The following is a 24572-nucleotide window of genomic DNA, read 5'->3' as shown; positions in this document are numbered from 1 at the left end:
TCAAATTCGAAATTTCAATTCAATTTCAAATAAATTTAAGGTTTAAACTTTTGTATTTAACATTTTGTTATAATTAACTCGTTTAGTATATGAATCTAACAATTAAACACATAATTTTAATTTATTTATTTTTTCGTATGTTTGTTTTTTATTTTTTTCTTTTAATTTTAATTTATTTCAAATTTCAAATTCAAATAACTTGCATTCAATCCTTCGTATTGGAAGATTTATGAGATAGTTTTTACTAGAAATAAAGTAAAACTATGTTTAGAATCACTCACAAAATATTGGAAGACTTATGAGATTCCAATTAAAAACTAAATAATGAAATTTAGCGAAAATATAAAATTTGAAATAAGTAAAATTTTATTATTGAAAGTTGTAGATAATCTCGTTAGAAACATGTAGGCGAAAACCTCATCGAAATCCGAGTTATAACGAAGAAGTTATGACCAATCGAAGATGCGCGATAAAACCGGCACGGTGCCGAATGACGTAAAAAGTGAGTTTTTGATAAACTACTTTTTAGCCTTAGTGATCTAAATGAAAGTCGTAGTATTCGTTTAACCGAGAATTTCGATAAAAAAAACGCCAAAATCTGACTTCGTATGAGGAAGTTATGATTTTTACAAGTTTCAGCTTACCAGTAGACAGCTAAAAATTCGAATTTTAGATCGAGTGATTTTTAGCCGACACAACCTAAACAAGAATCGAAGGTCTCGTCATTAGTAGTACAACGGTAAAAAGTCCAACGAAAACGGACGTCGGATGAAGAAGTTATGAATTTTTAACGGATTTACCAGTCCCGGTCTGTTAAAAATAATAATATAAAAATAAAGTCAAAATTTTCTAACGAAGTCTAAACGAAAGTTGTAGAGCATAATTTTCTCTACGCGTGCATATAAAGAACGTCAAAAACGGAGCCCGTATGAGAAAGTTATGGATTTTACAAGATTTGGCACAATTTTCGAGAAAAATCGCATGAATAGTGATTGCCACGTCACCCTCGCTCGGAGCTGGCCACGTGTCCGAAGCTGCTGCGTGGCATGTCCGAGAAGCGACGCGTGTCGCACTGGTGTCCGAAGAAGCCACGTGATCCTCGCATGCACCCACGTGATCCGACCCGCGTGTAGCCTCCTGATTCGACCGAGGAGGAGGCCCAATCCGAAGCGAGCATCTGTCCGAACCGAGCCTCGCCCTGCTGACAGCTGGTCCGAGCCTCGCATACGAGCCTCTCGCTTCCCAGCCTCGGATCCGAGCCTTCTGTGACAACCCGAAACTTTTCTCGTTTCCGTTTCGTGATTTCCGTTAATAAAATTTCGAATTCATTAACTTTGCCGTCAAACTTTTTGGTTTAGAAAATAATCTAATTATATTTAATTAAATTATTTACGAGTCGGAACCAAAAATCGCACGGAAACCCGATTATTTCGAAAAATCAAGCATTGCGGTCTAAATGAGATTACGACCGTAAACGTGTTTACGGCCGTAAACTCGTTTACGGTCAGTAACTAGTGGACCCCCCCACCTCACCCCTATAAATATGAGACCTCCCCCTTCATTTGAACATTTCTGGCCAAAAACTCTCTCCTTCTCTCTCTAAGAACCTTAACCGTAAACACTCAAAACGCCTTCAAATTTCGGAAATCATCGAGAAATCACGTTTGGAGTCACTTTGGAACGTCTGGAAACGCTCATCTCTTCGAAATCAGTAACCAGCACCAGTGTTTTTGAGTTTACGGTCCGCCTTCAGAAACCGTAAACTCTGTTCTTGAGTTTACGGTCCAAGCCTTCAAGAACCGTAAACTCTGTTCTTGAGTTTACGGTCCAAGCCTTCAAGAACCGTAAACTCTGTTCTTGAGTTTACGGTCCAAGCCTTCAAGAACCGTAAACTCTGTTCTTGAGTTATGGTCCAAGCCTTCAAGAACCGTAAACTCTGTTCTTGAGTTTACGGTCCAAGCCTTCAAGAACCGTAAACTCTAATCTTGAGTTTACGGCCGTAAACTCACCGAGCCTTCAGGAACCGTAAACCCCTCTTCGACCGTAAACACCTTTTTGGTGGTGCTTTTGGCTGAAAACTCATTTTCTTCGATTCGATCAAGTACCGGTAACATTCCTCAACCGAATACAAGTGTTCTTATGACACTTTATCTATCGAAATCGCTAATGTAGATACATATATGTATTTATTTGATAATATGATTTCGTTAAGTGTCACGTGCAACAACTCAAGGATCTTCATTTCAGTCAACGATTTCACAACAAGAACTGTGAGTTCATACCCCTACATTTTCTGTATTTTTAATGTTTTCAGGGGGGGGAATACAAGCTAAACATAAATGTTTTCAAAACTCATGCAATTCTCATACTTTAACCCTTTTGTACTGTGTTGAGCATAAGGGACGTTTTCACTAAAATTGCATAGTTTTCCGGATTCGCTATTCACTATTCATGCAAACTATAATCGGTATAGTTTGGGATTTTCTAAACATAACGAGTACAGAAACTTTCACTACTAAACATATGCACTAAGACAGAAATAGTTTACAGTTACATCACCACTTTATCATGGTTTTTCATAACTGTAATTATCACTATATACGGTATACATACGGATTTTCACTACGGTAGAACGCTACTACACTACATGTAAACTAGATTGTACGATACTGTGAGGCACTACTTCACTACTGTACCCTTAGGTGTACAGGGATAAATCCTACCACTGTATAACCAGAGTCTCCTGGAGGGAGAGCGTGAGATTTGTGAATACATCTATTTGGGACTGACAATCCCACATCTGGATTGCTAGCTACAGTTAGGCGGGCACGCTTGAGATGTACATATGTCATTTAACTCGACGCCTGAAGAACGTTGGAGAGGTCTCTAGTCATATCAAGCATGGTTATACGACTCACATTATGTATAAATCACCTTTAGTTTACAAACCTGACACTCTTCAACGGTTTTATTTATATTAAATAGAACTAACACACTACGTATACTGGCTGAAGTCAGGGTTTTCAAACAGAACCGATTATGCATTGGTTTCACACACAAATACCTATACTTCATGATTAGCTCTAGCTAGTCGCATGAGGTAGTATTTTCGCATATCACTACTGTTTTCAGTGACGAACATTCATGGTTTTATACAGAATCGATAACGCTACTTACTCACTAAAGAAAATATCGGATTTTCTTGGAAACATACAAGACATTCATGGTTCATTACAAGACTTATAACACTACGTTTTCACTAAAGAAAATATCGGATTTTCTTGAAACTTTTCAACTTTTTGACTAACTCATCAACAAGTTTTCATTACATATTACCGCTTATGAACTCACCAGCTTTATGCTGATATTTTCAAACTGCTTGTATTCTCAGGAAATCAGTAGACAGGTACTTGCTGGATTTTTGAGGAACGGGAGTAATAAGAGTTTTAAGTTTATACTATACAAAGCTATTGAATGTAATTCAAACAACGTTTTAAACTGATGTAAACATTTTTACTTAAGTATTCACTGTAATGGTTGTGTTGCTATGATTGCTGTTATTCATTGGTTGTGATGCTATACATGACGTCCTCCGCCCCGGAACGCTTCCGCCATCGGTTTCGGGGTGTGACAGATTGGTATCAGAGCCCTTGTTTATAGCGAACTAGTATACCGAACCTTACGTGGTATACAACTATAAACACTAAGGGGCCTAAGTGCTCTACACTAAAAGTATACTTTCAAAATATAAAGTATTTTTATAAAAGTATACGAGCATGCATACATAACAAAATTCGTGTCGCTAGTAGAAGAAAACAAAAGTATTTGGATGCTGGAACGCTGCGGTTAAACCTGGGCAGTTATGTAATCATGTCTAGGGTGAATATAGCCTGATCAACTATATTCAGTCGAGACATGACCAACATGTGTTTGGGAGTGACTGTGGTGCTACAGCAGGTCTAAAACTTACCAAAATCATCTCACATAAAATACTATAGGAGTATTTTCGCTAGAGCCAAACTCAGTATACAGATTCACTCTACGTGTTGCTACCTCTTCTTCCTTAAGCGATAACTTACTTGTATTAGTAACCTTTCTGTGTTTATCGCTCGGTAGAATACTTTCATTATCAGGATGAGATATATTTTGTTTTTATATCTCGAGGACTTACCATCCTCTTCTTCCTGATTGTTTCTAGAACAAGATGCCTCCTCGACCAAGACCCATCAGAAGGAACGACGACACTCCGCCACCACTACCACCTCCTCAGTTCGACCCTGTCATGTTCTAGGCAGCCGTTACAGCCGCCGTGACTGCAGCAATGGCACAAGTGAACGCTGGTGGGACTGGAGGTGGAACCGACCCCCAGAGACAAGATGGAAGTCAGGGACATCAAAAAGAGTGTTCCTACAAGGACTTCATGACTGCAAAACCCAAGTCCTTCGACGGAAATGGAGGTGTAATCGCCCTAACTCGATGGTTCGAGAAGATCGAATCCATTTTCGAAATTTGCGTTTGTTCTGAAGCAAACAAGGTGAAGTTCGCCGCCTGCACCTTCACCGACAGAGCCTTTAGCTGGTGGAATGGTCGAGTCAAAACCCTAACCCTACCAGTGGCTAATGCCATGGGTTGGGAAAGACTGAAGGAGCTCATGCTCGCGGAGTACTGCCCGAGGGGCGAAGTGCAAAAGTTGGAGCACGAACTCTGGAACTTGAAGATGAAGGGTTCTGACATCGCTGCCTACACCGCTAGATTCTGTAATCTGGCTCTCCTCTGTCGGGGAATGGTCACCCCGGAAAGCAAGAAAATCGAAAGGTACATCTGGGGACTGACACAACCAACCAAAGGGAATGTCTTGGCTGCTAGACCGATTACTTTTGAAAGCGCCAAGGATCTGACACAGACTCTTATCGATCATGGAATCGATCTTGATGAGGTGGCAGTTGTTTCCGAGCCACAAAAGGAAAGTGGTGGGAAGAAGAAGAAGTTTGGTAACAAAAGAAAGGGTCAGTCTTCGCAGGAACCCTCCAAGAAACAACAAACAGTGGCAGTTCATGTTGTTACTGCTCCTGCTGCTGCTCCCACTGCTGTTCCAACCACCCAATCTCCTACCGGTGGTTATGCTGGAAGACTACCCCTGTGCAACAAGTGTAACTTCCATCATCACGGACCCTGTCGTGAGTTGAGTTGCAACAGATGTGGGAAGAAGGGTCACACAGCTCGATACTGCAAGGTGCCAGCCCAACCAACCAACCAGACTACGGGAGCAGGTGATGGTCAAGCTTGTTATGGATGTGGAGAGGTTGGGCATTTCAGGAGAAACTGCCCCAAGGAAACGACTGGTGGCAATACAGGGAGAGTTTTGGCGATGGGCCAGAATGAAGCGGTCGCTGATCCTACCGTTGTTACGGGTACGTTCCTCCTTGACAACTCTTATGCATGTATTCTTTTCGATTCTGGTGCGGAGAGGAGTTTTGTTAGTCATGCATTCAAACATCTAATCAAATGTCAATCCCAACCTTTAACCGAAACGTTCACCGTCGAGATGGCCAATGGAGAGAAAGAGAGCACGAACGACATATTCTTAGGCTGTACTCTTACCCTAGACAATCACTCCTTTCCCATCGATCTTATGCCGGTACCCATCAAGAGCTTTGATGTCATCATCGGCATGGACTGGTTGAGCTCCAATCGTGCTGATATTCTTTGTTTCGAGAAAGCTATCCGTCTCAATCTTCCCTCTGGTGAAACCCTCATGATTTACGGAGATAAGCTTAGCTCGAACCTTCGTATCATCTCGTGAATCAAAGCTCAGAATTACCTGCGGAAGGAATGCCATGCGTTTCTAGCTCACATCGTTAATGAGACACAAAAAGTTAAAGACCTCGAGAGCATCCCCGAAGTCTGCAACTTTCCTGATGTCTTCCCTGAAGATCTCCCAGGAATTCCTCCCGAACGTCAAGTCGAGTTTCGTATCGACTTAATCCCCGGAGCTACTCCTGTAGCTAAGTCTCCCTACCGTTTAGCGCCAGCGGAGATGCAAGAATTATCCAGCCAGCTCAATGAGCTGATCAACAAGGGGTTTATAAGGCCGAGTTCCTCACCTTGGGGAGCTCCGATCTTATTCGTGAAAAAGAAAGATGGATCCTTTCGGATGTGCATTGACTACCGAGAACTGAACAAGCTGACCATCAAGAACCGATATCCCTTACCTAGAATCGACGATCTCTTCGACCAACTTCAGGGAGCCAGTTATTTCTCAAATATCGATCTAAGATTAGGGTACCATCAGTTGCAAGTCCACGAGAATGATGTGCCCAAGACAGCATTCCGAACTCGCTATGGACACTACGAATTTGTAGTAATGCCCTTTGGTCTGACCAACGCACCGGCAGTATTCATGGACCTGATGAATCGAGTGTGCCGCCCTTTCCTGGACAAGTTCGTGATCATGTTCATCGACGATATACTTGTCTATTCACGGAGTGAGAACGATCATAAACAGCACTTGAGGCAGGTGCTGGAAACATTACGGGCGGAGAAGCTATATGCAAAATTTTCAAAGTGTGAGTTCTGGATCAGGAAGGTGAATTTCCTTGGTCACGTGATTAGCAAAGAAGGCATACACGTGGACCCTTCCAAGATCAAAGCGATAGAGAATTGGTCTGCACCAAAGACACCCACAGAAATCCGACAATTCTTGGGTCTCGCGGGCTATTATCGCAGGTTCATCCAAAACTTCTCCAGAATTGCTAAGCCTCTAACTACCCTAACACAGAAAGGTGTAACCTTTAGCTAGGGAGTCCAGCAAGACACTTCATTTCAAACATTGAAGCAGGCCCTGTGCAGCGCACCTATCTTGTCTCTACCCGAAGGGACGGAAGACTTCGTGGTCTATTGTGATGCGTCCAATCAGGGCCTAGGGTGTGTGCTCATGCAGAGAAGAAATGTCATCGCCTATGCCTCGAGACAGTTGAAAACGCACGAGGTCAATTACACAACTCACGATTTAGAGTTGGGAGCAATGGTCTTTGCGTTAAAGATCTGGAGACATTATCTCTATGGAACCAAGTGCACTATCTTCACTAACCATAAAAGCTTGCAGCATATCTTCGACCAGAAGGAGCTAAACATGAGGCAACGGCGATGGGTTGAGCTACTCAGTGATTACGAGTGCGAAATCCGCTACCATCCCGGCAAGGCCAATGTGGTGGCAGATGTCCTCAGCCGAAAAGAGTACTCAGGTCGTAGAGTGAAGGCACTGACCATGACTATCCATTCCCACATATCCGCACAAATCAAGGAGGCTCAGCTGGAAGCCTTGAAACCAGAGAAAGTGGCGGATGAAGCATTGCGAGGAATGGACAAAAACTTAGAGGTTAAGGGAGACGGAGTGTACAATTTCATGAACCGGATCTGGACCCCAAAGTTCGGCGGGTACAGAGAGGTTGTCATGAATGAGGCTCACAAGACGAAATACTCCGTTCACCCAGGTTCGGATAAGATGTATTTGGATCTCAAACAGCTCTATTGGTGGCCAAACATGAAAGCAGAGATTGCTACCTTCGTGGGCAAGTGCCTGACTTGCACCAAGGTGAAGGTCGAATATCAGAAGCCCTCAGGTCTACTTCAACAGCCGGAAATACCTGAGTGGAAGTGGGAAAGGATAACCATGGATTTTATCACCAAGTTACCCAGATCTCCAAGTGGGCACGATGTCATATGGGTAATTGTCGATCGGTTAACGAAGTCCGCCCACTTCCTACCAATCAAAGAAAGGTTCACGATGGAGAGACTCACACGGATCTACCTTCAAGAGATAGTTCGCCTTCATGGTGTACCTGCATCCATTATCTCCGATCGAGATAGCAGGTTTACATCGAGGTTCTGGCAGTCACTACAGAAAGCTCTTGGAACTAAGTTGGATATGAGCACGGCTTATCATCCGCAGACTGATGGACAAAGTGAGAGAACAATTCAGACATTGGAAGACATGTTGAGAGCCTGCGTCATCGATTTCGGCGCGTCATGGGACACTCATCTTCCTTTGGTTGAATTTTCCTACAACAACAGCTACCATACCAGCATCAAGGCTGCGTCGTTTGAAGCCCTCTATGGCCGTAAGTGCAGATCCCCTCTGTGCTGGGCTGAGGTGGGTGACACGCAGCTAGCCAAGGGTCAAGTCCCCGACAGTACTCTCACTGGTCCTGAAATTATCCGAGAGACAACTAAAAAGGTTATGCAAATCCGAGAACGACTGAAAGCCTCACGAGATAGACAAAAGAGCTACGCCGATAAGAGACGAAAACCCTTGGAGTTCCAGGTTGGTGACCGCGTCCTTCTGAAGGTCTCACCCTGGAAAGGCATGATACGTTTTGGGAAGCGTGGAAAGCTAAACCCAAGGTACATTGGACCGTTCGAAATCCTTGCTAGGATCGGTCCCGTGGCATACAAACTTCAGTTACCCCGAGAGCTCAGCAACATCCATCCTGTTTTCCACGTATCGAACCTAAAGAAGTGGCTGTCCGATGAGACACTTGTGATTCCTCTCGACGATATTGAAATCAACGAGAACCTTAACTTCGTGGAAGAACCGGTCGAAATCATGGACAGAGAGATCAAACGAACGAAACAAAGTCGCATCCCGATAGTGAAGGTTCGTTGGAATGCCAAGCGGGGACCTGAATTCACTTGGGAGCGCGAAGATCAGATGAAACAGAATTATCCGCATCTCTTTCCTAATCCATGATTTGTATTTCTAGGTTCGAATTTCGGGACGAAATTCCCTCTAACCGGGGGATGATGTGACAACCCGAAACTTTTCCCGTTTCCGTTTCGTGATTTCCGTTAATAAAATTTCGAATTCATTAACTTTTCCGTCAAACTTTTTGGTTTAGAAAATAATCTAGTTATATTTAATTAAATTATTTACGAGTCGGAACCAAAAATCGCACGGAAACCCGATTATTTCGAAAAATCAAGCATTGCGGTCTAAATGAGATTATGACCGTAAACGTGTTTACGGCCGTAAACTCGTTTACGACCGTAAACTCGCTTACGACCGTAAACCTGTTTACGGTCAGTAACGAGTGGACCCCCCACCTCACCCCTATAAATATGAGACATCCCCCTTCATTTTAACATTTATGGCCAAAAACTCTCTCCTTCTCTCTCTAAGAACCTTAACCGTAAACACTCAAAACGCCTTCAAATTTCGGAAATCATCGAGAAACCATGTTTGGAGTCACTTTGGAACGTCTGGAAACGCTCATCTCTTCGAAATCAGTAACCAACACCAGTGTTTTTGAGTTTACGATCCACCTTCAGAAACCGTAAACTCTGTTCTTGAGTTTACGGTCCAAGCCTTCAAGAACCGTAAACTCTATTCTTGAGTTTACGGTCCAAGCCTTCAAGAACCGTAAACTCTGTTCTTGAGTTTACGGTCCAAGCCTTCAAGAACCGTAAACTCTGTTCTTGAGTTATGGTCCAAGCCTTCAGGAACCTTAAACTCTGTTCTTGAGTTTACGGTCCAAGCCTTCAAGAACCGTAAACTCTGATCTTGAGTTTACGGCCGTAAACTCACCGAGCCTTCAGGAACCGTAAACCCCTCTTCGACCGTAAACACCTTTTTGGTGGTGCTTTTGGCTGAAAACTCATTTTCTTCGATTCGATCAAGTCCCGGTAACATTCCTCAACCGAATACAAGTGTTCTTATGACACTTTATCTATCGAAATCGCTAATGTAGATACATATATGTATTTATTTGATAATATGATTTCGTTAAGTGTCACGTGCAACAACTCAAGGATCTTCATTTCAGTCAACGATTTCACAACAAGAACTGTGAGTTCATACCCCTACATTTTCCGTATTTTTAATGTTTTCAGGGGGGGGGGGGGAATACAAGCTAAACATAAATGTTTTCAAAACTCATGCAATTCTCATACTTTAACCCTTTTGTACTGTGTTGAGCATAAGGGACGTTTTCACTAAAATTGCATAGTTTTCCGGATTCGCTATTCACTATTCATGCAAACTATAATCGGTATAGTTTGGGATTTTCTAAACATAACGAGTACAGAAACTTTCACTACTAAACATATGCACTAAGACAGAAATAGTTTACAGTTACATCACCACTTTATCATGGTTTTTCATAACTGTAATTATCACTATATACGGTATACATACGGATTTTCACTACGGTAGAACGCTACTACACTACATGTAAACTAGATTGTACGATACTGTGAGACACTACTTCACTACTGTACCCTTAGGTGTACAGGGATAAAGCCTACCACTGTATAACCAGAGTCTCCTGGAGGGAGAGCGTGAGATTTGTGAATAGATCTATTCGGGACTGACAATCCCACATCTGGATTGCTAGCTACAGTTAGGCGGGCACGCTTGAGATGTACATATGTCATTTAACTCGACGCCTGAAGAACGTTGGAAAGGTCTCTAGTCATATCAAGCATGGTTATACGACTCACATTATGTATAAATCACCTTTAGTTTACAAACCTGACACTCTTCAACGGTTTTATTTATATTAAATAGAACTAACACACTACGTATACTGGCTGAAGTCAGGGTTTTCAAACAGAACCGATTATGCATTGGTTTCACACACAAATACCTATACTTCATGATTAGCTCTAGCTAGTCGCATGAGGTAGTATTTTCGCATATCACTACTGTTTTCAGTGACGAATATTCATGGTTTTATACAGAATCGATAACGCTACTTACTCACTAAAGAAAATATCGGATTTTCTTGGAAACATACAAGACATTCATGGTTCATTACAAGACTTATAACACTACGTTTTCACTAAAGAAAATATCGGATTTTCTTGAAACTTTTCAACTTTTTGACTAACTCATCAACAAGTTTTCATTACATATTACCGCTTATGAACTCACCAGCTTTATGCTGATATTTTCAAACTGCTTGTATTCTCAGGAAATCAGTAGACAGGTACTTGCTGGATTTTTGAGGAACGGGAGTAATAAGAGTTTTAAGTTTATACTATACAAAGCTATTGAATGTAATTCAAACAACGTTTTAAACTGATGTAAACATTTTTACTTAAGTATTCACTGTAATGGTTGTGTTGCTATGATTGCTGTTATTCATTGGTTGTGATGCTATACATGACGTCCTTCGCCCCGGAACGCTTCCGCCATCGGTTTCGGGGTGTGACACCTTCGGTCCTCCTCCCCTATAAATAGCAACCATGCGAACCCTCCCGGGTATTTTTAGAATTTTGGCACTTTTTCACCCTTTTTCAGTATTTTTACTATCCCGACATCCCCCGAAGCCCCGGTACTTATTCCAAAGCCCGAAACACGCCCCGAGATTCCCTAGAAGCCCGAAAAATTTATCTTTTCGGTTTTGAAGCTCTACCTTCGCAGAGCCCGGCTTTCAAGAAAACTCCCGGTTTTCAACGAAGAAAGTCATATTTAGAGCCGAAGTGCTGCCCGAATTACTATTTTGACCCCCGGTTATTTCACGGTGAGTTTAATATATAGGCACAATTGTATGTTATGTGTTATATGTGCTATGTGCTTTTCCATGTTATCATCTCGAGTTGTTGTTTCCGCTATTTTTATAGCAAGGCTGTACCTCTGACTTGAAGTGTATGACATAGGCATCACTTGGGTATTGGTATGAACCGTTGACCATGAAGTGTATGACATAGGCATCACTTTGGCTTCGGTAGAATGATATTCCTGAGTATTTTCCCGTGTTAATTTTTATTCGCTACGTTTAATAGCAAAGTAATACCTTTGACCATGTGATCAGTGAAAGGACTTAGATTCATATTGGTACTGGTATGTAGCCTCTGGCCATGTAGAACATGTCTCCGTAAGAGAATGATTTCTATTCTATGGTATTGGCAAAAAGGGTTAGACAGGGCGTGAAAGCCTGAAATCTACCAAAAGGTTAATCCGAAGTTGTATGTCTTCTGTGCCATTTGGGCCAAAGCGTTATTGATGTATATCAAGTATGGAAATTGTTATGTCTCAATGATTGTATATCTTTGAATCAAATCAATGATTGTTAGGGAAAGCTTATCACATTATGCCTTTGTTGTTCCTTGCTCCTATTTGCTTCTGCCATATTGGTATATATATATATATATATATATATATATATATATATATATATATATATATATGGCATAACGTTATATTGTATCTATTATTGAACTCACTAAGCGTTATCGCTTACCCCTCCCAATGTTTTAACATAATGCAGGCAATAAGCACCCAGTATAGTTGGAAGACTTAGAATAGTTGTAATATTATTTTTGTGTTTTGGTTTAGGTTTGTATAGATTTACAATATCCTGGGTAGTTATGTAGAATCTTAAAACATAGTCGGTTTGTATCCAATCTTTTGTAATGACTTTATCAATGTAAAAATATTATTTTATAAATATGCATGTAGCATGTTTTGGAATAACTATATTGTCAAGTATGAAAGTTTGGGTCTTTCAGAAATATGAAAGTATAGAAAGGGGTCCTTTCAATCATGGTATCAGAGCAGTGGTTTAAGTGAACTAAATTCCATGGATTGGTATTTAGACTTAAACTATTGGAAGTTAAATATATGAACTGAATCATTGTAAATATATGGATACAAACCATAGGAAACACTTAAGTGGGGTATTGGGTAGTGATAAACCCTAGTATTCTAAGATATTAAGTTACTCCAAGAATTTTAGAGAATTAGTTTATGTAAACTGGAATTTTGAGAATTTCTAGATTTAGACATGAATTGTTACGTGATGATACAATATGTATCTAGTATACTTTAGGTTGAATACCTAATGGGGTAAGCACTAGAATATTAAGAGGTGATATGCCTTATATTCTATTAAGTGCTAAATGATAACTAAATATAGCATGCTTTAGGTTTCATACCTATATTACTATTATTTGAGAAAGTTTAAGGTCTGTTGCCGACCTTGGTTTAGAAAATTTTATGTTCAAAATTCTAAGAATTTTCGTAATATAATTTACATTAAACTTTTCGAAGTGATAAACATACTTATGATAGTTGACATTGATAAGTTTATTGGTAAACGATCGAAGTGTTATCGTAAATAGTGTATTAATACCAACAGTGTGGTATTATACATTTAAAATATGTAAGATAATATAATAACATCTTTGGAAGAAAGATGTGCTTTTGAAATACATTTAGATGAGATAAATGTTTTGACATAACCAATGAAGTTGTTCCACCGCTGTCCAGATTAAAGCAGTGATAGTTTATAGAGTCGGAAGAACCGAGGATGGTGATAAATACTTCAACAGTATTGAAATTAATGTAGTACAAGATTTAGAAGAATTAAATGAAGATCAAAGGAAAGGCTAATGAAGTTTTTAGACTTATTAGGCCAAGACTTTGTGATGAAGTATGTAGTTCGAGTAGTAACCCTATACAGGATACTTAGACTTAGTATTTAATAATACTAAGTGATGATTGACTTCTATCACATCCTTATGGAAGTTCCATTGTGTGTTAAGCCGACTTTAACATACAAGATTGGGATAGTGAAATAGGTTATTTGGTTGTGAAAAGGCTGAGTGGCTTACTTGTTAGAGTAAGGTAGAATACTTAGTTGAAGAAGATATACACTCATATTATTGTATGAGAAGAAATGTTGTAGTTAGGAATGATAGAGAACCAAGTTGAAGCTAGTAGAGCTTGCTGAGATGCAGCTATAATGCAGACTTCTTAGGATAGACTCCTATGAAGTAGACTTAAAAGATACAACCATGAGAAGAAGACTTACTCAGATACAGGAATGACGATGTCATGAAAGGATAATGAAACCAACAAATATGCATGATGGTTTGCATGAGTTAGAAGATGATGTAAGTAGTTGGAAACTATTTGTCTTTACACTTCTAGAGGAAATTTTGGGTGTAGTATGTCTTGCAGAGTAGACACTACCCGAGAAAGAATTTATATGAAGACATGGAAGTAAAATTTCTATCGACCTATGGAAAGGTATTAGGATATATTAAATCAAGCATATGCATGAGAAGAATTTAATAAGGTGAATTTAAGTAATCCAAGTTATGTTTGATAGAAACGCGAAAACCCTAGTTGAGTCTAGGAGAAATTGTTGTATGTATTTGTTTGAACACACTCAGGTGTGAAAAGTTGCTTTGTGACAACTTTTGAATGGTGACTTGGGAACTGCGAGACAATACTTGGGACGAGTATGAGTAGGTGTGAATAGTAGTAGAGGTCTATACTACTGGAAGCACAGGACTCACACTTGGATCAGGTAAAGTCACAAGGTTACCAAGAAGCTAGTAAATGATTCCGTTTTATTCATGTGTGTCGTTACCTTCATTTCGGTAATGGCTAAGAAGATAATTATCATTCGAATCTTACTGTCATAAAGAGTGGAGTCTGATTAGTATAAATCCGCAAAAGGAGTTGATTGGTTCAGAGAACCATGTCTTGTATAGTGACGAAACTTCAGTAGGAATACTGAAGAAGTAAATGGTCGAGGTAGTCGATAGAAATATAACGATCTTCATTAAAGGATTGAGCAATCATTAGCCAGAGATGTGACTTGCTATGTGGTGTTATTGGCCACAAGAAATGTTTCCGCCCTACTCTTACTAGTCAAATGGCGGGGAGTCAAGTATCCGTTCAACAATCAAAGATTACTCCAACTAAAAAGGAAGAGGTGTCAAAAGCTAAAAGATGTATATGCCCGAAAGCACGAATTAGAGATACGTGGTGCTATTCTTTCTATTCCGAAGCATCCACGTGTTGATCAAACTCTTTTTGTTTTCTTTATTCCATCAGCTTGATTTATTCGATCTGATTCTAATACAAGAGTTTGGTTCGTTATGTATCTTGTGTGTTATAAATACAAATGTCATTAGAATAAAACCATTCGAGTTGCTGTTATAGCAAAAGTAAAGACCTTATCTTGGGTTTATTCTATAAACCAAGAAGGTTCAGGAGACTGCAATGAGAATTGAGTTTTAACTCAAAGATTAGGATCGAAAGCCCAATAGAGAATGATGAGCGGGTGCAGGTTTGAGCACCACTAGTAATTAAGAAGTTTGAAGAGTTTGACAATCGCTTGGCAAACCAAAAGTTAAATATCGTACATTTTAGATTACCACAGAGGAAGTAAGTTAGGACTCGAATGTGGTGACTAGTAATTTTCTCGTAAACTTTAGATCTGCGCACACCTTATTTGATTGTGATGCCTCAGATTCTTTCGTGCCTTATAAATTCGCTCATTCTTTTCAAATTGCATATTATGCAATTGTCCAATCATTTCATATAGATAACATATGAAATATATCATTACTTGCTGATAAAGTCTATAGAGATAGTGCTATAAGAATTGAAAGTTATAATCTTCCTGCTAACCTAATTCCTATCTTTGATATTATTCTCGACATGAATCGATTGTCAAAGAACTACGCAGAACTCTTGTGCTACGAAGAGATGATATGCATCCCTATCGAAAGGAAGGATTCTATTTGTATCTACCATAAAAATAATAAATTTCTTTCTTAAAAACTCGTAATTATATCGAAGGGATATTCTACTTATCCGGCTTATACAGTTAATACCTTGAAAGAGGAGAAGAAAACTGTGAATGATAGCCTTTGGATAATTATCGACCGGCTGAATAAGAGTGCATATTTTCTCGCCATATGTACAACGATTCTAATGGAGAAATACGCATAAGTTTACATAGACGAAATTGTGACGAGACATGGTGTGCCACTAAAGATTATTTCCAATCGTGATACTCGCTTCACTTCTCACTTTTGGGCGAGTATGAAAAGTGAATTGGGATCTTGAGTTGCTCCCAACGCAGCTTACCATCCCCAGACAGATGGTTAGACGGAGAGAACAATCCAAGCAGTAGAAGATATGCTTCGTACATGTGTCTTAGAGTTCGGTAGTAAATGTGAACACCATTATGTTGGCATAATGTAGGACAGAAAATCCTTGGTGGTCCTGAAATGATTCAAGACACCACTGATAAGATTCAAATTATACTTAGGGAAAATAAGAATGAGATAAGAGCGAAATATCCTCATTTGTCTAAATCGTTGTGATTTCGGGGACGAAATCCTCAAAAGGAGGAGGTATTTGTAACATACACGTTTTGAAATCGTGTTATGTAATTTGAAAAATATGTGAAATTGAGTGTTGGGTTCTAACAGATAGTTTTTACTAGAAATAAAGTAAAACTATGTTTAGAATCACTCATAAAATATTGGAAGACTTATGAGATTCCAATTAAAAGCTAAATAATGAAATTTAGCGAAAATATAAAATTTGGAATAAGTAAAATTTTATTATTGAAAGTTGTAGATAATCTCGTTAGAAACATGTAGGCGAAAACCTCATCGAAATCCGAGTTATAACGAAGAAGTTATGACCAATCGAAGATCCGCGATAAAACCGGCACGATGCCGAATGACGTAAAAAGTGAGTTTTTGATAAACTACTTTTTAGGCTTAGTGATCTAAATGAAAGTCGTACTATTCTTTTAACCGATAATTTCGATAAAAAGAACGCCAAAATTTGACTTCGTATGAGGAAGTTATGATTTTTACAAGTTTCAGCTTAACAGTAGACAGCTAAAAACTCGAATTTTAGATCGAGTGATTTTTAGCCGACACAACCTAAACGAGAATCGAAGGTCTTGTCATTAGTAGTACAACGGTAAAAAGTCCGACGAAAACGGACGTCGGATGAAGAAGTTATGAATTTTTAACGGATTTACCAGTCCCGGTATGTTAAAAATAATAATATAAAAATAAAGTCAAAATTTTCCGATGAAGTCTAAACGAAAGTTGTAGAGCATAATTTTCTCTACGCGTGCATATAACGAACGTAAAAAACGGAGCCCGTATGAGAAAGTTATGGATTTTACAAGATTTGGCACAATTTTCGAGAAAAATCGCATGAATAGTGATTGCCACGTCACCCTCGCTCGGAGCTGGCCACGTGTCCGAAGCTGCTGCGTGGCATGTCCGAGAAGCGACGTGTGTCGCACAGGTGTCCGAAGAAGCCACGTGATCCTCGCATGCACCCACGTGATCTGACCCGCGTGTAGCCTCCTGATTCGACCGAGGAGGAGGCCCAATCCGAAGCAAGCATCTGTCCGAACCGAGCCTCGCCCTGCTGACAGCTGGTCCGAGCCTCGCATACGAGCCTCTCGCTTCCCAGCCTCGGATCCGAGCCTTCGGTCCTTCTCCCCTATAAATAGCAACCATGTGAACCCTCCCGGGTATTTTTAGAATTTTGGCACTTTTTCACCCTTTTTCAATATTTTTACTATCCCGACATCCCCCGAAGCCCCGGTACTTATTCCAAAGCCCGAAACACGCCCCGAGATTCCCGAGAAGCCCGAAAAATTTATCTTTTCGGTTTTGAAGCTCTACCTTCGCAGAGCCCGGTTTTCAAGAAAACTTCCGGTTTTCAACGAAGAAAGTCATATTTAGAGCCGAAGTGCTGCCCGAATTACTATTTTGACCCCCCGGTTATTTCACGGTGAGTTTAATATATAGGAACAATTGTATGTTATGTGTTATATGTGCTATGTGCTTTTCCATGTTATCATCTCGAGTTGTTGTTTCCGCTATTTTTATAGCAAGGTTGTACCTCTGACTTGAAGTGTATGACATAGGCATCACTTGGGTATTGGTATGAACCGTTGACCATGAAGTGTATGACATAGGCATCACTTTGGCTTCGGTAGAATGATATTCCTGAGTATTTTCCCGTGTTAATTTTTATTCGCTACGTTTAATAGCAAAGTAATACCTTTGACCATGTGATCAGTGAAAGGACTTAGATTCATATTGGTACTGGTATGTAGCCTCTGGCCATGTAGAACATGTCTCCGTAAGAGAATGATTTCTATTCTATGGTATTGGCAAAAAGGGTTAGACAGGGCGTGAAAGCCTGAAATCTACCAAAAGGTTAATCCGAAGTTGTATGTCTTCTGTGCCATTTGGGCCAAAGCGTTATTGATGTATATCAAGTATGGAAATTGTTATGTCTCAATGATTGTATATCTTTGAATCAAATCAATGATTGTTAGGGAAAGCTTATCACATTATGCCTTTGTTGTTCCTTGCTCCTATTTGCTTCTGCCATATTGGTATATATATATATATATATATATATATATATATATATATAGCATAACGTTATATTGTATCTATTATTGAACTCACTAAGCGTTATCGCTTACCCCTCCCAATGTTTTAACATAATGCAGGCAATAAGCACCCAGTATAGTTGGAAGACTTAGAATAGTTGTAATATTATTTTTGTGTTTTGGTTTAGGTTTGTATAGATTTACAATATCCTGGGTAGTTATGTAGAATCTTAAAACATAGTCGGTTTGTATCCAATCTTTTGTAATGACTTTATCAATGTAAAAATATTATTTTATAAATATGCATGTAGCATGTTTTGGAATAACTATATTGTCAAGTATGAAAGTTTGGGTCTTTCAGAAATATGAAAGTATAGAAAGGGGTCCTTTCATTTTGAATACATTTATATTGATAGTAATTTGTTCCATTAAAGTTTCTATACCGCTAACATTTATAGTACAATTTAGATGGACAACACCAATCAGAATCGATACATGAAGTATATTTGTTGGTATAACATAATATGTTGCATCATAACTGTGACAACCCGAAATTTCTATCTTGTACAACCATTCAATTCAATCAAAGTCAGACTCGTTTATGCTATCTTTTAGCATTGTTTAGGGTCTGTTTGAGTGTTCTAAGCCTAGTGCATTCAAGGTTTGGGTTTAGGGATGAGTTATCTTATGTTCTTCGTATTGCATTCGAGCCAAACACTCCTTCAAGAGGAGTGTACGGCCGTACACATGAGTGTACGGCCGTACACCCAAAATGGTCGTGAACTCATGCCCATATATAAAGTCCTTCCTTCTTTTTCCCTCACTGTTCACACTTCCAAGCCAAGAAATCCGATTTTCTCTCAACTATCATCAAGCTTTTCACCTTGATCTTCAAAGATATCTTGAAGTCTTCTTCACTTTCACTAAGAACACCTACTTGTTCTTGGGCCGTGAACTCCTTAGAAACCTTCAAAAGTGTGAGTATTTCTTCTATCTTCTAGTTAAGCTTGAGAAACACTTGATTCCTAGCCTTGAATCATCATCTAATGCATGAACACCAAGGGTGTACGGCCGTACACTCCTCATATGGTCGTAAACCCTTGTTTAATGCATGTTTTGGCCTCAAACTCACCTCATGTCCCAACATAGGATCATGAACACTTAATGGATGCTAGATAGGGCCATAAACATCCTTTTTGCATGCTTCTTCCATGAGTGTACGGGCGTACACTCCATGACCGTACACCTAATGGTCGTACACCACATTGGTCGTACACATCTTGGTCGTACACACCCTTGTGTGGCCGTGAACCCCTTTAATGCAATCATATGTGATTGTAACACTTCAATTCAAATGTTTCCTAGTCCCTAAGGTGGTTCCCTAACATGATTAGTTGTTATATACACTAATTATATACATATATATGTCATTATATACTTAATAGGATCCGTTTGTGCTCGAGACTTCACTTGACACTTAGAATCGACCTTTCAATCGAATCACTCGCTACAAGTGAGTTCATACCCCCGTATTTTCATAGTTTTTACTGTTTTAAGGTGGGGGGGGGGGAATACAAGTCTAACACAAGGATTTTGTGTTATAAACAAATGGTTTCAAATATCTTATCAAAATGGATTTCAGCTATCATCAAATCAAATAGTTTTCAATGATTGTATCAAAATGACATCAAGTCACCAAAATGTATTTCAAATTATTAAACTTCTTTTAAATGTTTTTAAAAACTTATATTTCTCCTAGAAATCATACTGGTATATATATATATATATATATATATATATATATATATATATATATACATAAGATTTAAAAAGCTTAGGACTGATAACCCACTTTGGTTCCTTTTCCTTGTTTGGATGTAGGATTATAAGTATCAGTTATTTGTCCAAGTGTCATTTAAATTTTACTTATATATATTTGTATATGTATACAAGTATAAAAGTTAGTTCATTAAGTTCAATTACCCTTTGTAACATGTTGAGCAAGGGGTTGCATTCATGATTACTCGGTATCAATTTAGAAAATACATATAAATTATAATAGGTATAATTTATGATTCACAGAACATTAATTCATGATTAAAGTATACTAAAGTACATTGTTATACAAGAACAAAGGTTTGATTCAAAACTAATCAAGGATATACATCTTTTAGATACATGTTAAAAATACTAATTCAAGAACATATTGTCAATCATTTATTTCAGAATGATTGGGTTTTTATAACTATTATACATGTAGCGTTTATATGCTTTTTATGAGTCATTTGGTACAGGTTGTTTAATTCATTTAAACAACATAGTTAAAGTCCTGACATTATAACCAGAATCAACAGTCGGGGATCGAAACAATGTGTGTATAGATCTATATTGGGATTGACAACCCCGTACTCAGACTGCTAGCTACAGTCAGGCATACACGCCTACGAGTGATAGTTGTTATCAACAGCTTTCAACGCCTTCAATGTGTTGGGTCAGGCCATCTAGTCTCAGTATGGTTATAATAACTCATATAAAAGATATTAACAATACTTTAGTGTATAATTAACTAAACATAAGTACATTTTCAAAGTACTAGTTTACAAGATACAATTTACAGTATTACATTACAGTTTACATTAACAGTTGGTGGAACCAGGCACACTCACAGATACAAGTTTTTACATAAAGGAATACAAATACAAAACATTGGTTTACAAACAGAACGGTTTTATGAGATTAAAACTACTTTCATATATACAATAGAACATATAGGATTTTCTGGAACAGTTTACATATTCAAGAAACAGAAAATATTCATTCAAACATAAATAATTATGCACTCACTCAACTTTATGTTGATACTCTCTTTTCAAATTACTTGTATTCTCAGGGGACCAGTAGAGAGGTACTCCCCGAGCTTTTGAGAAGATGGAGCTATTTGTGTCTTGTCTTCTTCTTTTGTATAACTATTTGGTTTCAGTATACAATGATGAAACACATGTAAATACTTATAATTTTTAAATACAATGATTGTTTGTACTCTGATTACTATAATGCATGTGTTGTGATACTACAAAAGAAGTCCTCTACCCCCGGACGTTTCTGTCGTCTGGTTTGGAGGTGTGACAATAACTTCAGTTGTCATTCGACACATGGAGTGTATTCACTGGAATAGCATAGTATATAACACTATAACTTTAGCTGCCATTTGATTATTACTCAATACACTAGAAAAATATCACTTACTTTGTAAAACCCACTCTCCTGAGTAATTAGTGATATCCTCAACATCTAATGGTATTCAAGTAATCCCCATCGTCTTATTTTTCTACAAAAAAGTCAACATGATGTACAACTCATAACAAAACAGTAGGCATAAAAACATCAATTAACATAATAACATACTTATTTTGTACATTCTGCAAAAACACAAGTCAAGTTCTATTGTTTAGGTCTACCCAACACCCAACCTAGGTTGCCTACTCCCACATCATGAACACCAACCATCAAATGAGTTTTGAAAACTCGGATTTTAGGGTCCATGGACCATGGTTATGCTAGAAATTGTTGCTTAAAGTTTTAAATTGCTACCACTCGTCACTAGATCATCACTTAAGCGTCTACATACGGTTTAAGTCTAGAAATATCTATTAAATCTATTTTACTTAAACTAATACTCCGCTGTTAAGTGTAACATCCCATAACTTTGGTCTAATTTGAAAGTTGCTTTATGTCTTTTTTTAAATTATGTTTTTTATAAAAGTGAAATTAAAAATCCCAAAAAAAAAAATCATACATTTTTTGATATTTTAAAATGTTTATATTATTTTGGGATTTTCCGCTAAAGTTTTTATACAAAGTTTATAACTTTTAAAAACATCAAGCTGTTTTCAAATTTGTTCATAGTTATGAGATGCTACATTTAATTCCCTTTTCCATTTGGTCTCCGACTCAATAACGTCCATGTAATTTGCTACGCGTTTATGGTATTATGTTTCAAGATCGTCAGTACCATTAGATATTAGTGATTAAACCATACATGGTGATGATAGTTGCTTACCAAATGATCAAACCACAAATGGTGATGGTAGTTGTGTACCATAAGTCTCTGAACCCACACGATGTCTTTTATGGTTGAATGCTTACTTCTATTGGAAACATTTGTGTAGTCACTGTTAGAAAACAAAATAACTTTGAAATACTAAATATAATGAAAATAAAGATTTTATGATTTCTTCATGAGACTACATTTTTTTTATATATAACCAAATGTGGATATTTCGCTAAAACATAGAATCTTTCAAACTGTTCTCGAATTTTGCGAACATAATTTCTAACCATAGCAACAAATCTTAACCAATTTTAAGTTTCTAAAACTGTTTTAATAAGTACATATTATTATTATTATTATGATAAAATAAGATGCTTCTTTGACGTTTTATATTTGTGATTATCCTGCCGTTTCAAATATATATATATATATATATATATATATATATATATATATATATCTGTGATTATTCCATAAAATAATTGACTGTTATAATTTATACTTGCTAGATTTAATAAATAAATAAAAAGAGAACAATTTTCATGCGTGGTGCCACCAATCAGAGTCGACACATGGGCAATGTCACCATCTTCCTCGACATTACACGGGCCTACATCACATGGTTTTCTCACCACTCAATGGGTCCGTGATCCAACGTTGAGGATTTAATATTCAGAAAGCAAAAGAAACAACGCATCACAGCCGTTGGTATGGAGGACCACACAGCCTGTCTTGGGTATGTTCCCTGTTGTATTCACAGCTTACCCGAAACTGCCGGTCATTGACCAACATCTCATGGCTGTATCATCCAACTCCTTGTCTCCTCCGTTGACAACTAACCACCGACTCTCTTTACGCGCGTGATTTCTAAACTCTTTGGAAAACCATTCGAGTTTTTTCTATTGAATGGCGAGTGAATATAACGTTAGGCGAGTATGCGAGTGGGCGTCGAGTTCCTCATGTTATGAAATTCATTCACATACAGAATAAGTCACCTAAATCATGTCACAGCCCTCATCTGTTATATAACTTATCTTCCAATCACAAAACCAATCCACAAACCAATTTCCTCTCAAACTCCCAAGCCGGAAATCATCTTCTTCCATTCAAGAATCAAGAGCACTTTTCCGACCTCCACTTTCATCTTTGGTCGATTTACACAGGACACATGGATCTAATTAACTTCGAAGCAACCGAGCTAAGATTAGGATTGCCGGGAACAACCGACGATCTATCGGAGACAAAACCACCACCATCTACGGTGAACACCAACAAAAGAAGCTCATCGGAAATGGATTCAAGTATCTCAGATGAAAATGATTCATCAAGATCTCCCCCACCATCCAAGTAAGTTACAAAACCGATGCAAAATCTTAACTAAATCCACACCTAAAGCGCACACATACACATACACATACAAAGACATTCAGATGCATATACTTATGTAAACTGTTAAATGGTTTTCAGGGCACAAGTTGTAGGGTGGCCGCCGGTGAGATCTTACCGGAAAAACGTACTTCAAGGGAAAAAATACGAATCCGAGATTGGTTCCGGCATATATGTGAAAGTAAGCATGGATGGGGCTCCCTACTTGAGAAAAGTTGACTTAAAAGTGTACAAAAGCTATGGAGAACTCACGAAAGGATTGCAAGATATGTTTAAGTGCATTATAGGGTTGTACTCTGAGAGGGAAGGGTACAAGTCTGAACATGCACCTACATATGAAGACAAAGATGGAGATTGGATGCTTGTTGGAGATGTACCATGGGATATGTTTCTTACTTCTTGTAGAAGAATTAGAATCATGAGAGGTTCTGAAGTTATGGAGAGTTGAGTGGTTTTGTGATATGAGGGTTTTATTTTTTATTTTCAAGAAATAGAACCACCAAAAACAGAAAAAAAGATATATATCATGTACATATGATTGTGTAATTTTCTTTATATATAATACTCGTTGAAAATTCAAGATCTGTATTTTTGGGTGTATAGTTTGTGCATTTAGAACTCCACAAGGTCGATCAAGTAAGCCTTGTAAATTCCACAAGGTTGATCAAGTAAGCCATGTATCGTATTAACTCATCCTGCATAACCATAATTTGGATACGAGCTTGTACTTCATGTTCATGGGAGATTTAGTTTTGAATTAGATGATCTTATGTATGCTTAAGCCGTATGTTATAATTGAAAGATGAAGGTTAAGATCGGATATATGATTTTCTTGATATTTGTAGTTAAAGTTTTCTTCTTTAATGAAATAACTATGAGCATTCCAAACTTTTATATATTAACCAAAGCTTGTAAAGTTTAATATAGAAGTTCAAACTTGTAAAGAAGGA

The 24572-nt window shown here is 38.2% G+C and overlaps 1 protein-coding gene across 1 annotated transcript; it reads left to right on the top strand.

Moving 5' to 3' along the window:
* Positions 1–23258: 23258 nt before the first annotated feature.
* Positions 23259–24210, top strand: LOC145137556 (auxin-induced protein 22D-like). Its single transcript, XM_079071687.1, has 2 exons — positions 23259–23583; positions 23704–24210. Exons 1-2 carry the CDS (start codon positions 23405–23407, stop codon positions 24068–24070), a joined length of 546 nt encoding a protein of 181 aa, XP_078927813.1. The 5' UTR covers positions 23259–23404; the 3' UTR covers positions 24071–24210.
* Positions 24211–24572: the final 362 nt, after the last annotated feature.

This window comes from Lactuca virosa, chromosome 9 (genome assembly GCF_052849685.1).
Source record: "Lactuca virosa cultivar CGN04683 chromosome 9, Lactuca_virosa_CGN04683_v6, whole genome shotgun sequence".
NCBI lineage: Eukaryota > Viridiplantae > Streptophyta > Magnoliopsida > Asterales > Asteraceae > Lactuca > Lactuca virosa.
The sequence above is the reverse complement of the archived record's forward strand: the minus strand, read 5'-3'. Positions and strand labels throughout refer to the sequence as shown.

What these genes read in the sequence shown, in the direction of transcription:
- LOC145137556 (XM_079071687.1), top strand. Translation starts at nt 23,405, where the DNA reads ATGGATCTAATTAACTTCGAAGCAACCGAGCTAAGATTAGGATTGCCG. An exon ending in AGATCTCCCCCACCATCCAA is followed by an intron (nt 23,584 to 23,703) that starts GTAAGTTACAAA and finishes AATGGTTTTCAG; the next exon opens with GGCACAAGTTGTAGGGTGGC.